The sequence below is a fragment of the Protopterus annectens genome, chromosome 7.part0 (genome assembly GCF_019279795.1).
Source record: "Protopterus annectens isolate FY-2018-M chromosome 7.part0, PAN1.0, whole genome shotgun sequence".
NCBI lineage: Eukaryota > Metazoa > Chordata > Ceratodontiformes > Protopteridae > Protopterus > Protopterus annectens.
In genome coordinates, this window is record NC_056739.1 from 1,867,379,888 (window position 1) to 1,867,402,909 (window position 23,022).

Below are 23,022 nucleotides of genomic sequence, written 5' to 3' on the forward strand. Positions count from 1 at the left end.
CATGTTGGAGGACAAGATGGAGTTTAGTGTGAATTCATCTTGAGTAGTATCCTGCCATCACCAAGAAAGACATCACGATTCAAAAATAATCACCATAAATAACAGACGGAGTAGCTGTTGTCATTATAGGATGATCCAACATATGTAAGCAGTGGAGGAGATACTGGACAGGTCTGCCTGATTCACCAGGGCTCACCTATACCTCTCTCAGTATGGCCTCGGCAAAATGGGTGAAGCTTTTAATTGTACCCATAATGCCTTATTTAGGAATTCTCTATCTTTTAGACTTTCTAATGTAGTAAATTCTAATTCTGATTATATCAGCATGGTTCCAATTAATGTAAGGACTATAAATAAAAGAATACCCACAATTTTGGCCTTTCTAACACTCAAGCGCATCTATATGTATGTCACTGCACAGACCTGGTTTCATTGTAGTGAAAACACTCATATACCTAAGCACAATGACTATCATACCTTCAAACCCACAGGGAAATGTGGGGGAGTATCTGCATTTTTCAATGACATCATTGTCTCATGGCAAATCTCTTATGATCCCTGGAAGGAAGTGTCCTCCTTCAAGTACCTTGGTCTCTTGTTAGATGCATAAGTCAGAGGTTAGAAGGGAAGTTGAGAATAATGCTCTTTTTAAGCATATTAAAACACATGGGAATACGCATTGCTTTAAATTTAGATGCCTAGATTTAGTTAAACCTCATAGTAGGGGTGGTGATATTAATAATGTTTTAGATATTAAGGAATATGAATGGATTTTAAGACTAGCAGCAGATTCCTCACCTGGATTAAATTCTACTGTTAGCCTAAAGCCTGTTTTAAGTAAAATTCAGCGTGTTAAGCTATTTTAAATATTTTTGCATTTTGTATATATATTATATTATATTGTGTTTGTCGGTCATGTGATTTTGGCTGCTATCATGTGACTGTTTTTTGCTCCTATTTAAAGCAAGCTGCTTTTGTTTTAATGATTGTTAGTATTGAAGAAGGGTTTCACCCGAAAGCTTTGCTGTGATATATTAAATTGTTTTCTGCCTACGTTTGTTTGTTTCTCTTGTTAGATGCCTCATTCAATTTCATCATTCATTTTGAAAAAAAAACACATGCAAAATTGAACCCCCTCCTATTCCAGCCAAAAATATATCCCCCTTTCTGTCATAACAAACCAGAGCTGCTACAGAGAAAGGAGTTATACTTCCTCATCTTGAATTTTGCATTCCTGTTGTCTCAGCAGCATCTGACAAAAACTCCATTACCACTAAAATACTAGAAAACAACATTTTTAGATTTATCACATATTTCCAAGACATGAACACTACTATATAACTTAAAAACTGTAGAAAGGATCATACATGTGGTATACCCTTCCTCACTGGTCTTCTAATGATGATTTCAGTTGGGTTCCCTGGTTTAATTCTTGGATGGGGTGCCTTTTGTGTGGAGTCTGCATGTCCTCCCTGTGTTCACGGGGGTTTCCTCCCACATTCCAAAGACATGCAGTAGGTGGATCGGATACTCTAAATTGGCTATAGGTGGGAGTGTACATATGAGTTTGTGATATGGATGAACTACTGCAGCAGAGCTAGCCACCCAGTGGTGTAAACCTTGGCTCCAGATGACTGTCACTGTTGAAGTGACACCTCGACCCCTTATGCAAAAAATTGGAAAAAAGAGGCTGTGGATGGATGGATGGATGGATTTACCATCACTGTTTTCAACTATATATGTATTAAGATGAAAATTTTTATTCCAGAAAGTGTATATGACTATATTACAGCTATGATCTGAAGATATCCTGAAAAAAAGTCCAAATTTAACAGCTTGCAAAGACTCCTTACAGACTCACTGGTTCTAGCATAAATTTTCTATCTACAAATGTCTTATACCAATACATCTACAACTGCATAATCTCAACAGGCATACAGCATAAAATGGAGTTCTTGGGTTGGAAAATATAAGTGCACAGCTGGATATGAAAACTGCATAACACAGTCACTGTGCATAGCATTCTTGAATAGCACTATCTAGTAATTATTTTTATTTATTTTTTTACATTTGTTATCTGGGAATGTCAAGGCTAGCTAGTACATGTTGAAGGAGCACTCAACAAATGGCAAAAAGGTTACACTAAACAGTATACAATAATAAAACATGTATAGATGTAATTTCAGTGAACTCATACAAGAAATCACTACAAAAGTTTCAAGGAAAGGAAAGAAATAAAATTAAAATATTAGACCACTACAATCTTAACTGTTATAACTCAGCTTCAGTAATTCTAAACAATTCTCATAAGTCACAAATGAGCAAGGTCCATTTTATGAAGCCATTATGTTTAAGGATACTATAAACAATAAACAATTAAAAAAGAAGTTATGTAATTACCATAATGTTCCATTTGTGTTGTCCATTTTCATTTCCTCAACAGTTGGGTTTGGATCTGGTTCTTGGATCCGACTTGGTCATTATGAAAGTTCATGGTAAGCAAGAAGCTCTTGAGCTTGTCTCCTACCCATAATGCACCAGTCCTAAACTATGTCTGATTGTGTTTGCTGATCATACCAGAAAGGAAATAATTAACCTGCATAACTATAGTACACGTAGAAAAGGGAAATAGCTACAAGTGAATCAAATTGTGAATGTAAGTTCCAAAAATACAATATTTTGTTAAATGGTGTGTTATCTGAGCTTATGTTCTGTTCAGGTTTTCTTTTTTTACACATAGAAAAAAACCTGTGCTTTATAAGGATAGAAACCATATCTAGAGCTCAATATGTGGGACAGTGATGTCCCTCTAGCAACTCATTTGTTTAGAAGTTTATGAACAGAAGGGATGGGGGTGGCGGGTGGGAAGTTGAGGAAGAATGGTAAATACATAACCTCTTTATCTGATGTTGCCAATTTTCATTCTATCCTCAACAGTTGGGACAGAGTCCCCAGCTAACTAGAATCCCTCGTGGACTCTAAGGAAGGATATTCCTGAGCACAGTTGAATCAAATGATGATCTACTCCTGGAGACAAGATTCAGTTTGTAATGAGTAATAAAAGTATGGTGAGTAGCCCAAGTTGCTGCTGCACATATGTCGTCAGTGGATGCTCTGGATTGAAAAACTATAGAAGTTGCCATGGGTCTAGTCGAATCAGCTTGCACTGGTTTTGGCAAGGTCATGCCCAGTTTGTATAGATAAATGAAATACAATCAGTTAGCCATCTTGCTTAAGTCACATTTGCAACTGGTTCACCCAATTTCAATTCTGCATAGGAAACAAACAAACGGTCTCTTTTTCTGATCACTTTTGTTCTATGCAGGTAAAAACATAATTGCCTGTGGATATCCAATACATGTAACAGGTATTTGTCCTTGTTTGCAAAATTAGGAAAGAATACTGGTAAATTAATGGCTTGGTTGATATTAGATTTTGACACCACCTTGGGAATGAAGGAAGCATTTGTTTGCAATGTCACTCTATCCTTCTGAAAGATCATGTTTGGCAGTTCATAGGATCATAGGTTCATACTAGGCTATCTGCCCTAGGGCATTTATAAGCCTAGTCAGAGTGTGTTTGGCTTTCACCACCCATTTTAAATTAATTTTGCTATGCCCTTTTTCGAGGTTAGTATACTTTGCCTCTGTCTAACAGTGACACAGAAGTGATACCCCGGGTAAACCTATGATCCCCCATCCACTCATCAAGATTCCTCTTGAAGAGAGTCAATGAGGGACTCTGCCTAACCTGGACTGGGATTTTATTCCAGAGTGAAGGGAGCCTCTGGGTTATGAATCTGTCCCTCCAACATGTCCTATTTATTTCAGTGCTGAGGTTCAAGTCTCTCGAGCGCGTAGCTCGATGGGATTTGGATTTTCTGAGGTGCAGCATGTCCATTAATTCCGGGTTGGACATGGCTTTATACGTCAGGCACAGATCGCCTCTGAGCAGGCAGTATGCCACTGAGTAGAGCTGGAGCTTCTTTAACCAGGCAGCATATGGCATCTGTTTGAGCCCATTGATCCTCTTGGTGAGGTACTTTTGGGGTCTTTCCAGGTGCTGCAGGTGTCTGGTAAGGTACATCCCAAAAGGGGCATTGTACTCAATTATGGGCCTGATGAGGGATGAATAAAGAGGCACGATGACCTCTCCTGATCTAGATGTGAATCCCTTCATGATTATGTGGGTTATATAAAATGTTTTTCTAACCACTTTGGCCACATGGTTGTCAAATGAGAGATTGCTATCAACTTGGGTCCCCAGGTCCCTTATTACTTCTTCTGTACTTAATGGATTACCACCTATGTGGTAATTTGTGGGCACTATGTTTTTGCCAAAGGGGATGACTATTTGGCGTTCAGCTTGAGGCCATGGCTCTGGTGCCAGTTGTCTGTTTCTATGAGGCCCTTTTGGAGGATGCTTGTGTCGGCTGGAGAGTCGATTATGGCACCCAGTTTGCAGTCATCTGCGAACTTGGTCAGCCACAGTCCTTCCATGTTGGCCTGTACCTCCGAGAAATATATACCGAACAAGAGAGGTCCCAGGACTGAGCCTTGTGGGATGCCACTTGTAACTGGTTTGGAGTCTGACATGGCTCCAGCAATTCTAACCATGTGGTTTCTGTCCTTGAGCCAGTTTGCAAATCATCTAGTGACATAGGGGTTTATATTTAAGCTGGTGAGCTTATCTATAATGCCCGAGTGGGGTATTGAATCGAAGGCTTTTGTGAGGTCCAGGTAGGCTGTGTGGACCACCTTCCCCTCGTTAATGGCCTTGGTGACTGTTTTGAAGAAATCGACCAGGTTTAAGAGGCAGGATCTGCCCTTAACAAAGCCGAACTGGGTAGGATCCAGTGTCTGTAGGTCCCCAATATCGTTTTTTATGAGGACCACGATGATCCTTTCCATAGCTTTGCAGACCAAGCTAGTCAGGCTTATGGGGCGATAGTTTCCAGGATCCATTGAGGCACCACCTTTGTGGAGAGGGACCACTGTTGCTGTACGCCACTCTTTGGGTACATATCCTGCGGTAAGGCTGAGACTGAACAGTAGTTTTATGTTTGGGTTTAGCTCTTCTTGGAGTTCATGTAGGACGCAGCCTGGGACACCGTCTGGTCCCATTGATGCTGTGTTTTTTGCTTTGGAGAGGGTGGCTCTTACCTGAGCATCTGAGATGTCAGGGGGGCAGCACTCTGCTGGGATAGCTATTTCCCCTTTTGGTGGGGGGGAGGGAGTTTGCGCTGAACCTGTCAGCTAGGATGTTGGCAATGTCTGTGGGTTCGGTGTATTTTTTGTCATTTTGGACTAATTCTGAGCATATCTGGGAATTCCCACCCAGGTTCCTAACATAACTAAAGAAAGCCTTGTGATTATCCTTAGTGTCCTGTGCAATTTTTCTCTCGAAGCTGGCCTTAGACGATTTTATGAGTGCCCGTAGTTTTTTGCTAATACTGATGAGAGATGCCTTCCCTTTTTGGGATTTTGCTCTATCATGTAGTAGCTTCCTCCTTCTACTGTATAGTTTGTTTATGGCTGGGGTCAAGCAAACAGGACGTCTGCCTTTGGAGGATTGGCTCTTGGTTTTATTTGGGATTGCATGATCCATGCATTCCTGAAGGTGTTCATAGTATGCGTTTATAAAGGATTCTGCAGTCTGGGCCGTATTTTCCCCAGGCCCGGGGGCTTTGAAGGATTCCACCTCAGTTTTGAGGAGTGTAAAATTTGCTTTAGGGAAGTTTTTCACTGTGGTTTTCTGCGCAGGGGGTGGGGTCGGGATGTGAATATCCAGTGAGATTAGTTTATGGTCTGATCTTACCAGTTAGGGATACACTTCTGGTCTGGAGCACAGAGTCCCCATGTTGGTGATGATCAGGTCCAGTATGTTGTCCCCTCTTGTGGGAGTGGTAACATGTTGTTCCATTGCATTTGAGTTTATAAATTCTAGGAACCTTTGAGCTAGGGTGTTGGAGCTAGAGTAATGCTCCCAGTCTATGTTTGGGTAGTTGAAGTCACCCAATATAATAGTGTTTGGAGAGACCTTCATATTTTCCAGTGTTCTCAGGAAGGCAGAATGGTGTTCCTGGGTTTGGGAGGGTGGTCTGTAGCAGGCTATAAATGGGAAGGCAGTTTTACCCACTGTTAGTTGCACATGGATAGTCTCTGATGCTTCGTGCTGTGCCACCAACCTGGAGGTGTGGGTATCTTTGACGAATATTGATACTCCCCCTCCTTTTCTGGTTCGGTCCAAGTTTTGGGGCCAAAAAGCATGGTATGAGGTATAACCTGGTAGTGCTGGGGTGCTCTCGGGAGCCTGAAACCAGGTTTCTGTTACTGCACAGATATAAATGTTCTCCATGCTAAAGAGAGTTTCGAGTGCATGCATCTTGAGGTTTAGACTTCTGGCATTGAGTAGCATTACTCTTAGTTTCTTATCCCTTGTGATTCCTATGGAGGTGGGTTTGTCTTTTGAGCCTTGCCGAAAAAAGGCACTATGGGGGTAGCAAGAGACTTTGCCAATATCCAAAAGCCCAGGGGTGACAGGTGCAAGCTGCCCCTAGCAAAGCATCATGGCTTGTCGAGCATGTCATCCCAGGCTGACAGGCATTGGATCCCCTTTGAATGACACCAATACTTAAGCCAATTGTTGAAATTGATCATCTTGTCTTCATATTGTGGCATCATTTTTGGTGAGGGTAAGATGCTACTCAAGGTCAGGGTCATACCGGCTATGGCTACATGCTCAGAGAGCTCCTCTATGTCTCTTTTCATGTAGTCCAGGGAGGTACATCTCAGGTCATTCACACCAGCATGGACAATGACTGAGTCATATTTGTACTTGCCTTGGAGTGACCTGAGTGCTTGTGTTATGTGGCAGATCCTAGCGCCCAACAGGCAGCTCACCGTGACCTTCTCCTTGTTCAGCCTGGTGAGCGGGACGTCAGTGTGCCTGACAATAGAGTCACCTATTACAAGTGTATCAGGTGTGTTGTTTAGCCTTAAGGGCTGTGACTGTTCAGCACACTGGCTTTGTGAGCTATGTGTTGCACGTGTTTTGTTTTGGGGTAGCAGTTGCTTGGGTGTCTGCTTTGGAGGTCTCTGCTGCTTAGGCAGATTTTTATTTAGAGCCTCCAAGTATGTTTTTGTATGTTTATGTGTTTGGTTTGCTGTTGTGGTAGGTCTATGTGAGACTGGAATTGTAGTGAGTGTTGTTTCCTTCTCTTCCTGACTGGTTATGCCAGTACTGAGTTGAGAGAGCTTAGCCTCCAGTTTGGCTATATGGTTGCATCTCTCACATGTGTTGGAATTTGTTGGGAGGAGGAGAGGGTTGTCTGTGTACATGAGGCAGTTGTAACATTGCCTCAAGACTCCCAGATTCACCAGCTGGACCGGAGAGGAGATTGACAACTGACCTTTGGACATGCTAGAATAGCACTGGGAATTCCTTTATAATTGAAAAAAAGGGCCAATGGGGAACAAGGTACTAAGGGGGAGTTTGTGAGTGTGTAGTGCTTTTAATTTTTTAGTGCAGACTTATATAATTGCTTTAGTGAGCAAGTGCCAGGTAACTTAAATGCAATGTGTTACAGGTAACTTAAATGCAAAAATGACAAACAGTAACTTTCTTTCAAATAAAACAAGGAAATAAGTACAGTAAGCAATGCAGATATCACTAGGGATCCACAGAAGCGCTGAAAAGCCACGTTTTAGGTGGAATTAGCGTTTCAGGGAAATAACAAGCAAACAAGCATACAAACAAAGCTAGATTCTAGTCTATGCTACAACAAACAAAGGTGTACAATTTCAGTAGAAACAGTTCAAATAAGCAGGCACTATAAGCATTTAACCAGCAGTTTCCCAGCTCAGAAGGGGCAGAGTCCAGCCTCTCCTCCACAAAAGTGCAGACCACAAACCTTCTTAATATAAAAAATAACTGGCCCTGAAAGTGTGCTTAAACCAGAACCACTTTTAGAATAACAGACAGAACAGCCCCCAACACCAGTTCCCAACTTAGAAGACAACTTGGAAAGCCACCACCTCACCACACACCACAAGCCAAACACAAACCTCAAAAACAACTGGTCTGAAAAGTGCTTAATCCAAAATCCAAAAGACTTAGAATGATAGCTACACTTTTTTACTAAGTTACAACCAAACATACATAAAAATACATATGAGAATGCCTGGATTAGTGCTCCAAAGATTATAACAACAAGCTAGATTCAGCAGGCCTGGATCTAGTCTATGCTACAGCAAACAAGGTGTACCAATTTCAGTAAGAAGCAGTTCAAATATGCAGGCACTATAAGCCTTTAACCAGAAATCCCCAGCTCAGAAGGGCAGAGTCCAGCCTCTCCTCCCACAAGAGTGCAGACCACAAACCCTCTTAATGTAAAATAACTGGCCTGAAGCCCAAGTGCTTAAACCAGAATTAATACAAGTTTAGAATAACAAACACTGAGCCCTCAATCAGCAGTTCCCAACTTAGAAGGATGTAAGCTACCTGTCCTGCCACTACAGTGCAGACCACAGACCTTCTTAATGTAAAACTGGTCTGAAGCCCAAGTGCTTAAACTAAAAGGCTTAGAATGAGTTACACCAAGCAGTTGTGAAGACAAAACTTACATTTCTAAAATTCTTCTAGCAGAAGTAATAGCCATTAGAAAGAAATATTTCCAGGTAAAATACTTAAGGTGACATTTAGCTGCTGGTCCAAAAAGAGAGTGTATCAATGTCTGCAGTACCAAATATAGATCCCATGAAGGTGTATGGTCCTTAAACAGGGGTCTCAAAAGAAGAATGAATTGCAGAGAGATTCTGCACAATTTATTAGAAGTGACTGTAGAACCTTCAAACCCAATGTGAAAATCTGGAATTGCTGGTAATTGAACTTTAATAGTAGAGGAACTAGCCCCTTCTTTAAAAAGTAAAGCTAAAAACTCAAAGATGTCATGAATTGAATCTGAAAATGGATCAGCATAACATAGTTGTGCCCAGAAAGCAAATCATTTCCATTTATTTGTGGAGCGATTTCTTGTTGAATGTTTGTGAGAAGATAAAAGTATATGTTGGACAGGGGAAGAGAGCATAGGTTGTCTGGCTACTAACGGAACTGGAGAAACCAGGACATCAGGGTGAGGTTAGAAAGATGTGAATGGATCATGCCCATTGGGTGAGACAGAAGGTCTGGAGTCAGATCCAGAATCCAAGGTTGGTGAAGTGAGGCCAATGAAGGGAAACCAAATCTGCTGAGGGTAGTAAGGTGCAATGAGGATGACTTTGCTCTTTCACCTGGCAACTTTCTTCAGGAATTTCAGTATTAATGGAACTGGTGGGTAGCATATAGTAGACTGGGAAGGCAATCAAACAATAAAGCATCTCTCTGTGACTTCTCTGTGGAGGGATTAGGGCAATATAGTTGCTACATTTGTTGTTTAAGGAGAAGCAAAAGGATCACACCAAGGCTGGACCCATTGATCACTTTCATCACTTTTTTTTTTGTTGAGAGACTAGTCATGAGGTAGAAGAATGAGCCTGCTCAGTTTGTCTGCTTTCACACTGAGTCTCCCCAGAATGTGTATCATTATGAGAAAGCAGTTCCATGAGATCACCTAGTGCCATGCTCTGAGCACTTCTCAGCACAAGGGGTATGATCTGGTTCCTCCTTGCTTGTTAATGTACCAAACTACTGACATATTGTCTGCTTTTATGGCTTTTATGGCAAATGTCCCTAGAGGGAGAACATTCTGGAAAGCCTGTAAAACAAAAAACACTGTTCTCATCTCTAGGACATTGATAATGCAAGTTATCCTCTTCAGGTGACCAAGTGCCTTGGACTGTTTTCCCCAGTAAATGTCCATCTACTCCAACTGGGAAGCATCTGTGGTCACTATGGCCTTGAGCTGAGGAGGGAATGAACAGATAATCCTGTAGAATGTGATCTGATTGAATTCACCATCCAAGATCTATTTTGCATATCTGAGTATCTGTATCTGGGCTGACATGGGTTGGTAAAGTATGAACTACTGTGGTGCTAGCATCCACTGGAGAATCCTCATATAAAATCTGGCTAAAGATACTAGAGTAATCACTGCTGACATTGACTCCAGAGCCTGAAGGACCAAATGGGCTGAACTTTTGATACTGCAAATTATTTTTGTGACCTGTGATCTGATAGAGTGAACCCTTGAGTGAGGTAGCAAAGCTATCATTGAGTTTGTATCAAAAATTGTTCCTATGAATTCCAAGTTTTGAGTCAGTTCTAGCTGAGACTTATCATAGTTTATGGTTATTCTCAGATGGGAACAAACCTGCAGAACTTGATTTCTTGCCCTTAATAACTGATACATGGTTGGGCCAGAGATGAGCTAGTCATCTTGATATGGGAACACTCAAACTCCCTGCAGTCTCAGGTAAGCTGCAACTACTTCCGGTCATTTGGTGAACACCCTGGAAGCCAAAGGGCAGATCTCTGAGCTGATAGTGACTGGATCCCAGCCGGAAGCATATATATCTTCTGGATCAGCTATTCTTTTTTATGTGATACTATGCATCCTGAAGGTCTAACAAGCACATCCAGTCATTCTTGCCCAGAAAGGGGAGAATGGACTAATCATGACTATCTGAAACTTGGTATGCTGAACTGACTTGTTCAAACTGCTGAGACCCAAGACTGGTCTCCAGTCCCCTGTTTTCTTTGGCACTGAAAAGTACCTTCAGTAAGTTCCGGATTCTATCTGACCTGGTGGGACCTCTTGGATGAATCTTTTTTCAGCAGCTTTTGTATTTGAATTACTGCTTATTTCTTCTGACTGGGTGGAACATCAGGGAATTTCTTCTGGGTCAGAGGTGGGAGGTTAAAGGGTATTATATAATCTCTGGATATAATCCTCTGCACACAAGTATTGTTTATTTTGTCTAGCCAGGCCCTCTGTTGCAGGAATAGGTGACACATGATTGCCTCCAGAGATGGACAATCAGGCCCCCTTTCAGGAGCACTGGTAGGGTCTGTCAGGGAAAGAATCTCTGGAACCCTAGTATTTGGAGCTCCCTCTACCATGGGGGCAGCATCTACCATTAGAATCTCCCCTCTGCCCATAGGAGAACTTTCTCCATGTGTGTCCTGGAAAGGACCCTGGGACTTTCTGAACCACATCTTCTGACCACCTCATTAATTTCTAGAAAAGGACCATTGAGGGGTCAAAAAATGTACGTCCACTGCAGAAATTGTCTTTCCATCCTTCTCACAACTGGAGAATGTGTCCTTCACTTTGGGGCCAAACAAAGGCATGCTGTCAAAAGGAGCATTGACAAACGAAGACTTGAAGGGCTCCACAAAATCACACAGGCACATACAGACATGTTTCCTGATGGAAATACCTGAACCCATTGACCTTGAGGCACCTTTAGCTGCATGCAAAATTAGTCTCATGGAAGAGTTCAAAATGGACTGTAGTGTAGCAAACTGGTAAGCTACAGATGACAGGACAACTGCAGGAATGAACCCAGAAAGGTTATTTGAAAGTTCCTTGGTCAAATTCCTTTGCAATCTAATAAAATGTGCCAAATAATTCAGCGGCCTAAGGGCAAAAGTTGTTGAAGCATAAATACCCTTCCCAAACTTGTCCATCACCCTAGACTCCCTGTTAGGGGAATGAACAGTGGAACTCTGCTTGGTAAGTTCCTTTTTGGCCACTGTTTCCATGACCGTGACATCAACGGGAAATCCTTTAGCCCAAAACTCCATATCTAAAGGTGGAACCAGAATCTTGTTTGTCTCCTGGGTATGGGTTCAACTGTGGTAGGTTCCTTCCACACCTGCTGAGAGACTAAACCAGTAAGCTCATCAGTGGGTGGAGTAACCCAGGAGGTAGACAGGCCAGTACTGAAAGTCTCCAGGAATACTGACTCCTCAGATTAATGGTTTTGCACATCCAACCACCTCTCTGTTTTAGGATCTCAATGATGTACCCAAATGAGATGTCTTCTGGAGGTGATAATGGGGACCCTTCATCTTCATCAAAATCTGTATCCTCTGTGACTGACTTTTGTCAGGAATCAGTGCTTCCTCTTGCATGTCTTCTTCCTAGGAACCTCCAAGAATGTGGTTCATTAAGCCACTTGTGAAAGATGTTCTTCATTCTATGTTGGAAAAAAAACAACAGAATGCTAAAAGAAAGGATAGTCCAACATCTATCTGATATACATAGGGAGGTGGAAAGTAATGCCCTAGCTAAACATATCATAAGTCCAGATAAAACACATAGTTTTACATTTGGGGTTATAAAAAATATTGAAAGAAGTATTGGGGAGGGGATATTGTGTTGAACACTGAGAATGTTGATTATAGCTGGATTAATTACTTTAAAGCAGATGTGCCCTCTGGGCTGAATGACACTGTGAGTTTAAAACCTGTTCTCAAGAAAAGGTCCCTTCTTCCATGCAACAGGCACTCAATTGCTTATTTTATTTATTGTCTTTTTGCTGTGCTTCTATTGGTCTGAATTTGTTGATGTGATGCATATATGAAAATGTGTTTTAGTATGTTTTAAGCACTGAAGAAGAGTTTTATCTCAAAAGCTTTGCAATTAAATTTTATTTTACATCATGTTGTGAGTTACTTTTGCTTTTCATTCAGTGGGGTGTTCAGGGGAGGTATCGGAAGAAACTATAATACCCTGCTGGGAAGCCTGGAGATCTCAGACTGGTTGTCCCTGTGGTAAAGAATGATGAGAGTCTAAGGAATACACTATTTACAACCTTGACGGCTGACCGCCTCATAGAGAGAGAGGGCCCTGGCTCTGAGAAGGCAAGCTTCTGGACTGGTGTCCCCCACCCCAAAAGCAGAGCCAAGTTATCTATTGCTGAGGCTCCAAGGGGCAGAGGCGTCTCTGACAACTTCAAATTTGACTCCACCACCTCAGATCTGACAGGAAAGCTTTGTCTCTGAGAGTCATCTGGATCCACAGAAATATGAAATGGAGCACTCTGGGTAAGCTTCAGATCCAAAGATAGGGTTATCTTTGGATCTAAGCCAGATGGACCCACATGGCTTTGACCCAGGGAGTCTGAAGCAATAGAAGTAGTCAGAGGAGGAGGTACTTGAGGTGGGGGTGTAGTTGATGGATGGGTCTCCTGACCCAAAGGGGTAGGAACTGGTAAAACACCCAAGTGCATCTGCGCTGAGAGTATCTTCCACACCATTCTCTCCACATCTTCTTCTGTCAGACTTTTGGACAAACAAGTTAATGCCAGGGAAGGACACTTGGAGCAGTGTTGTCCTAAGACAGGACAAGGCAACCTCAAAGGAACTGGATCAATGGACAGTGAGTATTTGGTCTTTGGAAGAGGTATAGAAGTTGAGACAGTGGGATTTTACTGCATTTTAGCCATATCCAAGCTTGTTGGAGCCATCACCTTTTTCTTCCTCATATCTGAGGGTGAAGCACTCTGGGATCTTTTCCAATCCAATTTAGGATTTTTAGAAGACGGCTCTGAAACCAAGGTGGATGAGGTAGAAGGCCTCGGGGATGAAGACTTACATTCCCTTGTTTTTCTTTGGGGGAATTGAGCCCCAGATACTCCTTCTTCAAAGAAGGAAGGTAATAAGTCTCTTAAGATGAGCTTACTTTTCCTTTTTACAACCACCCTAGGATTAAAGTTATGACAAATCAAGCAATCTTCTTGTAAATGCTGTGGTCCTAGGCAACAGACACATAGTGTGTGGGCATCTGCCAGCAGTAGCTTGTGCCCACACTTGACATACTTTTAAAACCAGAAGGCCCATTTCCACCATTATATCAAACAACAAAAACTACAAAAAAATTTTAAAGTAAAAACAAAGTATATATTTTTTATAAATTAACAGCAACAATGTCTGGCATGACTTAGTGGTAAATCACTTTGTGTATGGTGTGCAGGGTCCTGGGTTCGAGCCTTGCAGCAACTGTTGATTAGGGGTTGGGAGGATGGCCTAATGGTTAAAGCGTTTGCCTTACAAACACAAGGTGCAGGGTTTGAGTCGCACAAGGGATAATTGGCTAGGCTTAAAATGGCTCGCAAGGGCAGTTAGCTTAGTACTAATCTATAAACCTATGAATCAATAGCAAGAAAATATTACCAACAATGGAACAAAGAGCTACACGAGAGTGTAGAAAAATAAAGAAGAGAAATATAATATTAATTACTGAAAACAGAAAGGGAAAAGGAAGAATTACTAACTATGGTATTCTTAGAAATATGAGCTTGTATAAGGGTAGGGATAAAAAAAGTAAGCAAAAACAATATATTAGGCAAAACAATATGACGTTTTAAGAGATTTTAAAAGTATAAAAACTATCACTCAACTCAGAAAGTTTGAGAGCTAGGACAACCACATCTTTTGTGTAAAGTGGCAAACAAGATCAGCAGTAGCTTTGGGCTGGTGTATTTTGGGTAGAGGACAAGCTCAACAGCTTCTAGGTTACCACGAGCTTTAGTAATGGCCGAGTCAGATCCAAGGCTCAGATCCAAACCCAACTGTTGAGGATAGAATGAAAATTGACATTAGATCAGTGCATTATTACACCCAGCAATGGTGCAAGAGACCTGAATAACTGCACTGAGATGTGGAAACTACTATATAGAGTTACTGGGGAAATTAAGGAATAGCTAATAGGTGCATTGAGATTGTACTGCAAGTAGCAAAACCAGGTTAAATATATTTAACCAAGAAATGTAACACAAAGAAGAGAAGTACTGAATGACCCTGAAAATGATTCACTGGACAATTGTTCTTCCCTGGTTAACAAAGATTAAGTAAAATAAACTGTATGTACTGGGGAATGTGTTATGAGACATAAAATGAGTCCCCCCTTTGAACCAGTGATAGTAACAGAAACAAATCTTCCAAGAAGTAACAATGAAAAATAAATAAATATGCATGACATTACTCTTTTTACTAGAAAACAGTTACAACTGTTCATCTATCAACAGAACAAAATATAATCTGAGCAATTGCAACTCATATAAAATACATTCCTTCTTGGTTCTTAATGCCATGATAGCTAGTTTTCAGCAGCACAATGAATGCAGAACAGTAAATTCTTTGTTTACCAGATTAGTTGCTCTGACAAGAGTCAAGATCAAAAATCAGACAAGATATGCATATGTGCCTAAACCCTCCAATAAGAAAGCAACAATCTTAAGCAGTGCAAACACATCAGGCAACCGACACCCCCAACACACACTCTACAAACTGGAGCACTTGCAGAACACGGTTGCTTATTGTTACTTTGAGTCCTGCAACTAAGTCCCAAAATTATGAAAAAAAACTGAAAATCTGAAGAAGAACAGAGGATGTTGAAACATAGGTTCATAGGTAGTTACTAGGCTATCTGCCCTAAGGCATTTATAAGCCTAGCCAGAGTGTATTTGGCTTCTGCCTCCCTATTAGATTAGCCTACTGTGCCTCTAAAGTAGGTCACAGAAGGTACCCTTTTAAGATTAGTTTACTGTGCCTCTGTCTAGCAGGGACACAGAAGAGATCCCAGGGGTGAATTTGCGATTTCCCATCCACGCGTCAAGATTTCGCTTGAAGAGGGTGAGAGAGGGGCTATGTCTAACATGAACTGGGATTCTATTCCAGAGTGAGGGGAGCCTCTGGGAAATGAATCTGTCCCTCCAGCATGTCCTATTTATTTTTGTGCTGAGGTTTAGGTCCCTGGAGCGTGTAGCTCTAAGGGACTTGGATTTTTTGAGGTGGAGCATGTCCATTAATTCTGGGTTTGACATGGCTTTGTACGTCAGGCATAGATTGCCTCTGAGTAGGCGGTAAGCAACTGAGTAGAGCTGGAGTTTCTTTAGTCGAGCTGCATAGGACATCTGTTTGTAGCCCATGATCCTCTTGGTGAGGTACTTTTGGGGTCTCTCCAGTTGCTGCAGGTGTCAGGTAAGGTACATCCCAAAAGGGGCATTGTATTCAATTATGGGCCTGATGAGTGACGAGTAGAGGGGCAAGACCTCTCTTGATCTAGATGTGAACCCTTTTGTGATAAGGTGGGCTATATAGAAGGTCTTTCTAACCACTTTGGCAATGTGATTATCAAAGGAGAGATTACTATCTACGTTGGTCCTCAAATCTCTAATTACTTCTTCTGTACTTAATGGATTACCATCTATGTGGTAATTTTCCCACAGGGGATGACTATGCACTTTTTAGCATTTAGCTTGAGGCCGTGGCTCTGGCACCAAGCATCCGTCTCTGTGAGACCCTTTTGGAGGATGCTTGTGTCAGCTGGAGATTCGATTATGGCCCCCAGTTTGCAGTCATCTGCTAACTTTGTCAGCCATAATCCCCCTGTGTTAGCCTGAACCTCAGAGAAGTATATACCGAACAAGAGAGGTCCCAGAACTGAGCCCTGTGGGACGCCACTTGTAACTGGTTTGGATTCAGACATGGCACCTGCGATTCTGACCATGTGGGTTCTATCTCTGAGCCAGTTTGCAACCCATCTTGTGATATAGAGGTTGATATTTAAGATGGTAAGCTTATTTATGATGCCCGAGTGGGGTATTGTGTTGAAGGCTTCTGCGAGGTCCAGGTAGGTTATGTGGACTACCTTGCCCTCATCTATGGCTTTGGTAACTGTTTCAAAGAAATCAACTAGGTTTAAGAGGCAAGATCTGCCCTTAACAAAGCTGAATTGGGTAGGGTCAAGTGTCTGGAGGCTCCTAATGTCTTTGTTTATGAGTTCCATGATAATACGCTCCATAGCTTTACAGACCAGACTAGTCAGGCTTATGGGGCGATAGTTTCCGGGGTCCGTTGTGGCACCACCTTTGTGGAGTGGGACCACTGTAGCAGTACGCCATTCTTTGGGTACATATCCTGTAGTAAGGCTAAGTTTGAACAGTGACTTAATGTGAGGGTTCAGTTCTTCTTGGAGCACGTGTAAGACACAGACTGGGACACCGTCCGGTCCCATAGATGCTGTGTTTTTTGCTTTGGAGAGGGCAGCTTTCACCTGTGCATCTGTGATGTCAGGGAGGTTACATTCAGTTGGTATAGGCATTTGCTCCTTTGGGGGGGAAGGGGCGGAGAAGTTTGCACTGAATCTGTCTGCCAGGATGTTGGTTATGTCTGTAGGTTCGGTATATTTTGTACCGTTATGCAACAATTCAGAGCACATCTGGGAGTTTCTGCCCATGTTCCTGACATAACTAAAGAAGTTCTTGTGATTATCTTTAGTGTCTAGGGCAATTTTTCTTTCGAAACTGGCCTTTGATGATTTTATGAGGGATCAAAGTTTCTTGCTAATACTGATCAGAGATGCCTTCCCTTTTTGTGATTTTGCTCTGTCATGTAGTAGCTTCCTCCTTCTGTTGTATAGCTTATTTATGGCTGGGGTCCACCAGACCAGTCTCCTGTTTTTGGAGGAGGGAGTCTTGGTTTTATTTGGGATAGCACGATCCATGCATTCCTGCAGGTGCTCATAGAATGAATTTGTAAAGGATTCTGTGGATTGGGCTGTATTATCCTCTGGCCCAGGGGCTTTGAAGGATTCCACCTCAGTCTTGAGAAGTACAGAGTTGGCTTTTGAGAAATTCTTTACAGTGATTTCCTTGGCTGGGGGTGGGGACGGGATATGGATGTCCAGGGAAATTTGTTTATGGTCTGATCTTACCAATGAGGGGTTTACCTCTGGTGTGGAACATAGAGTCCCTATGTTGGTGATGACCAGGTCCAATATGTTGTTCCCTCTTGTGGGAGTGGTGACCAGTTGTTCCATTGCGTTAGAGTTTATAAATTCAAGGAACCATTGGGCGAGGGTGTTTGGGCTTGAGTAGTTTTCCCAGTCAATGTTTGGGTAGTTGAAGTCACCCAATAACATAGTGTTTGGAGAGACCTTCATATTCTCTAGTGTTCTCAGGAATGCCAAGTGGGGTTCCTGTAACAGGGAGAGTGTTCTGTAGCAGGCTACAAACTGAAAGGCAGTTTTGCCCGCTGTTAGTTGCACATGGATGGTTTCCGATGCTTCGTGCAGTGCCACTAACCTGGAGGTGTAGGTATCTTTGATGAATATAGATATTCCCCCTCCTTTTGTGCTTCGGTCCGAGTTTTGGGGCCGGAATGCATGGTATGAGTTATAGCTTGGTAGTGCTGGGGTGCTCTCAGGAGCCTTGAACCAGGTTTCTCTTACTGCCCAGACATCGATTTTCTCCATACTGAGGAGAGCCTCGAGTGCGTGCATCTTGAGGTTTAGACTTCTGGCATTGAGTAGCATTACCTTTAGTTTTTTTATCCTAGGGTTGTCTATGGAGGTGGGTTTGTCCTTTGAGCCTTGCCTAAAAAAAGGTACTATGGGGGTGGCAAGAGCCTTGGCCAGTATACGAAAGCCTAAGGGTGACAGGTGCAAGCCATCCCTAGCGATGCAACGTGGCTTGTCAAGCATGTCATCCCAGGCTGACAGACACTGGATCCCCTTTGAATGACACCAATACTTTAGCCAGTTGTTGAAACTGATCATTTTGTCTTTATACTGTGGCATCATTCTTGGTGAGGGCAAGATGCTACTCAAGGTCAGGGTCGTACCAGCCTGGGCTACATGGTCAGAGAGATCTTCTATGTCTCTTTTCATGTAGTCCAGGGAGGTACATCTCAGGTCATTCACAGCAGCATGGACAATGACGGAGTCATACTTGTACTTGCTTTGGAGTGACCTGAGTGCTTGCGTTATGTGGTGGATCCTGGCACCCGACAGGCAGCTTACAGTGACCTTCTCTTTGTTCAGTCTGGTAAGCGGGATGTCAGTGTGCCGGTCTTTTGTACTATTTTTACCTGCTACAGGAAACTATTAGTTATCATTGCCATGTGTGATGCACACATCATTCAAAAGAGAAGAAACACAAACCAGCCAGTGAAGTCCATTCCAACAACCTAGGTCACAAATTCAGTGTTAATATTTCTAAGCAAAGGAAAAGAAACAGCACTGAAGATCTAGAAACAAATTTCTTAGTCAGCTATATGCATGTTCATTGCAAAGCAACTCATGCAATCATGTTGTGGCCTTACTAGACAATAACTAGTCAATATTTCCAAATACATTTATTAGCAATGCTTATGTTTCTTGTTTGTGTGTTTGTCTTCTCCAACTGATTTATTTATTAATCCCACAAGCCCTAGCCCATTTATAGGGTAGATCCAATGTAGTATTCATAATAAATAGGGGTAATTTGGATAGGACATCAGAGTGATGCAAGAATAAACAGGATAGAAATATTTTGGCAAGGGTGAGATTTCATGCAATGCAGTGAAGCAGCATGAGTATTAGCTGGTACTGCTAATTTCTAATGTGATTAAAACTAAATACATATTCGTTGCTTATTTAGTACTTCTTAATACAACCACCGTATTCATCCACTGCTATTCTTTCTTTCTTTCTTTTTTTTGCCATAAGTGCCATACAATCATCTGCATCTATATCACCTCCTAATAACCCAAGCAGATGAAATGTTGGTTTATTATCACATTCAGGAGTGCAGCATTCCACCTCTCCATATTGCATTCTAGCATCAGCACTGGAAAATTAATTAAATCTCGGCACCTCCTTTACGATATTGGAAATGAAAATTTTCACAGACAGGATACATGATGTACAAAAACAGCATACTAAGCAGAGGAGTAATGGTGCCAACTTCATGAGTTTGAACTAAACAGAACATATCTCTCAAGTCCCACACAGAGATCAGCTAATAATTTGCAGTATTTGGATGTAATTTTGCACCTCCTGTTATAACAAAAATACTGTAGGCAAGTGCATTGAATTTCATTTGGGTCACTACAAGTGCTTGTGCACAATTAGTTTGTGACACATTTCTCTGCTGTCATTATCTTATGTTGGCAAGTGCCATAACTCCCACCACACTGATTTCCATGCACTACCACGACCCAAAGTATCCCTCCCAGAACCATGATCCTATCCCTAAAAACAACTGCTGATAGCTGCCTAAAATCCCCCTCCCCTTCCCTCCTTAACCCTAACCCGCAATCCTCTTGGCTCACTCACTAAACATTTTGTCCCCCTACCCTCCCTAACCTAACGCTACACTAACACACCATCAATCCCTAAGCCTAAAGTTCCCCTCCCTAACCCTAACCATGGGCTAACTCCCAGTCACTGCCTAAAACCTAAACCCCCCCCCTCCCTAAAACTAAAGCCCCACCTCCCCATTCCCTTCCCTATTTACCAGCTCTGCAATGAGATCTTGATGGCATCTAAATGTTGTGGCAGCTATGTCTCTGAACTCAAGTTCAAGTTTGAACAGCTCCTCACACAGGTGGGTATATTAGGAAACAGCTGCTTGAGCCCCTGGCAGAGAGTTAGTGGAATTCAAGCAGCTGGGGCTCGAATGGCTGTACAGGTCCCTTTTCGTTTCCATCAAACAGTCCATGGTAGAAACAGTACTCTTACCTCTAGTATTTACTTGACTTTAAGCAAGGCTTGCTGCACAGCTTAATGCACAAAACACCTCTCCTTTCATCCTTTCTTCTTCTTCTAGTGAACCGAATCCTCCCCTGGAGGTCACACAGCAGGACCCTCAAACATTAGTTCCTGCATGAAAAGCTGGAAATGTCAGCATTGACATTCCAGCTTACTAAAATTATGTTTTAATAAACAAACACAAAACTCTGCCTATGGCTGTCTCTGTTTGCTTATGTAATTAATTAATGTTTGTTAATCAAGGTAAAATACTGATCCTCATGGACAATTTTCAGGTTCATTCTAGGTGAAAAAAGTTGACAGAATGAATGTGCACTAAGACTATGACAGAACCTGAAATGATGAACAGTAAGAGATAATACAGAGGGATCCAGAAAATAGTGTAAAAACAGTAAAATAAATATATTCTGCACCCTTTTGTTTTACCATTTTGCACATATCTTTACATTGTTGGGTGAACAAATGTAATGTACTGTGATGTTGGGGGTACAAGCCCCCCATAATTACACACTTCATGGCTGTATGATCTTAAATTGAGTTCCATAATCACACATGGGACTGAAAATAGTACATTACATTAAGGGCGTTTTCTCTGTGCATGTATGGTGCAAGATATACGTTAACTCTTTTACTTCATGGAATATTGTCATTCTGCTACAATTATAATGTCAAATGATTTGAGACAATCAAGGAAAAATTTATAGTGAGCATTTCTAGTCTTTCATCAGGCATGTATTGCAAGAATGATTAAATTCAGATGGACTGTGTATTACCTGAAGCATAGGAAATCAAGTTTGGAGTTTCTGTAAGTGACTTATCCGTATTTCCCTGCCTACCTGGAACTAACATTATACCATGCAGCTGGGAGGTATCAGGGAGATTTTCTGCATGTGTTAATTAGGTAAGTGGACTGGCCTATGTGGGGTCATTTTCAGCCATCTCCTGTTACAGTAATGCAAAAGGAATAACACAAAGCAATGACATGTTCAGAAACAGCATGATGTGCAAAAATGAATATGTTAAAAACTAAAACAGCATCAGACTACAATAAACACAAATATCTGTAGCAGATTATAATTCACTACAATACGAGATATGTCAGTTACCATAATGTGACAAGAAAATGAATGTTTTACTTAGATGTCTAGTAAGAACAATCAGTAGTTGTCTTTACTATTATGCCACAAATCCACTGTAGCTTTATTAAGTATTTCATTACATTGATTGTGAATGTATTAGCTTGAGAATTAATATTAAATGGTGCTTAATGTTTAAGCCCGTAGATACAGAAATACTACATTCAGGGGAGTAACGTAATATGGCCAGAGGTAAGAGGATGTGGAAAGGGATGAAGTGACCTTAGGGAAAGTTTCAGATTTCAGTGTTCTGGCTTAAGGAATGCTACTGGCCCTGATTTAAGACTTCATAAATTAAGGAGCCTGTTAGAATGGTTCAGTGAGTGATAGCAAGTTATCTTTGTTTTGCAAGTACTAGAGAATGAATGCGTGACTGAATATTCAATTTTACAAAGTAAACAAAAATTTCATACTAGATTATGAAGATTTAAAGAAAAAACAATTAAAAACATACATAGCTGCATTAGTTGCTGTTGATTGTACTAGTCATGGTCATTGTTGAGAAGAAATCATTTTTACAAAGAATTGCTGCTGTTAATTTGTATTCATGACTGACCAATTGTTTGTGTTAGTAACATGGGTTAAACACCAGGTAGAGATGCTTTTGACCATAAAGACCAACTGTTTTGTTATTACACTTTTACTGTATGTTAAATATGGCATATGTTAAATCTTTTATGGCATTTCCAGGTCTTTAATGTTGTAAGAACTTCATCAGAAATAAGCATTCTAGGTATCAGTAGTAAATTACATAAACTTTAACAGTCATAAAAAGTCATAAATAATTAAAAGTAGCCCATCAAGTAAGGTAATTCAAAAAACACAAAGCATATATATATATATATCTATGAGAAGAAGAAAGAGCAAGCTATATGTTTTCATGCTGATACAGAAAACTTCAGAGTATAGGCTGGAATGGTTAAGAGTGCTTATAGTACTTACTAGAATTATCACACACACTGGTGTTAGGAAACTCCATATGAAGCCACCTTGTAGTGACAGCCAGCAGCTATAAGAAAGACAAAAAACTGTTTAGTAAACAAAGGCTTTTACTTTAAGAAAGTATTTTACTTTCAGCTGTGATTTATTTACAGTCCCATCACGCACACTATAATGCATTAATATATTACCGAATAAATACAAGAAACAAAAGAGTAGAAGAATTAAACTAGGATACTGAATAGCAAACTGCAAACTGCCAGGAAATGTTTTCATTGTAAAATTCTATGACAACTGCGTCCTGTCGAACATACTACATAATCTGTATTTTTGTTACGTAACACCCTGACACATTATGAAGAGGAAAAAAAAACCCACAGCTGATATCACCAGGTAATGTTTACTGCATTCATTTTCCTTGTGCCCTGTACATTTCCTGCCAACAACAAAGCACACAGGAGTATACTA

At 41.3% G+C, this 23,022-nt stretch overlaps 1 protein-coding gene across 1 annotated transcript in view; it reads right to left on the minus strand.

The window, feature by feature from the left end:
• Positions 1-23,022, minus strand: part of LOC122806199 (adhesion G protein-coupled receptor E5-like) — a 236,086-nt gene that overhangs the window by 97,520 nt on the left and 115,544 nt on the right. The window contains exon 5 of the mRNA XM_044076428.1: positions 22,558-22,624. Coding sequence (XP_043932363.1) covers positions 22,558-22,624 — 67 coding nt within the window. The remainder of the gene's footprint in view (positions 1-22,557; positions 22,625-23,022) is intronic.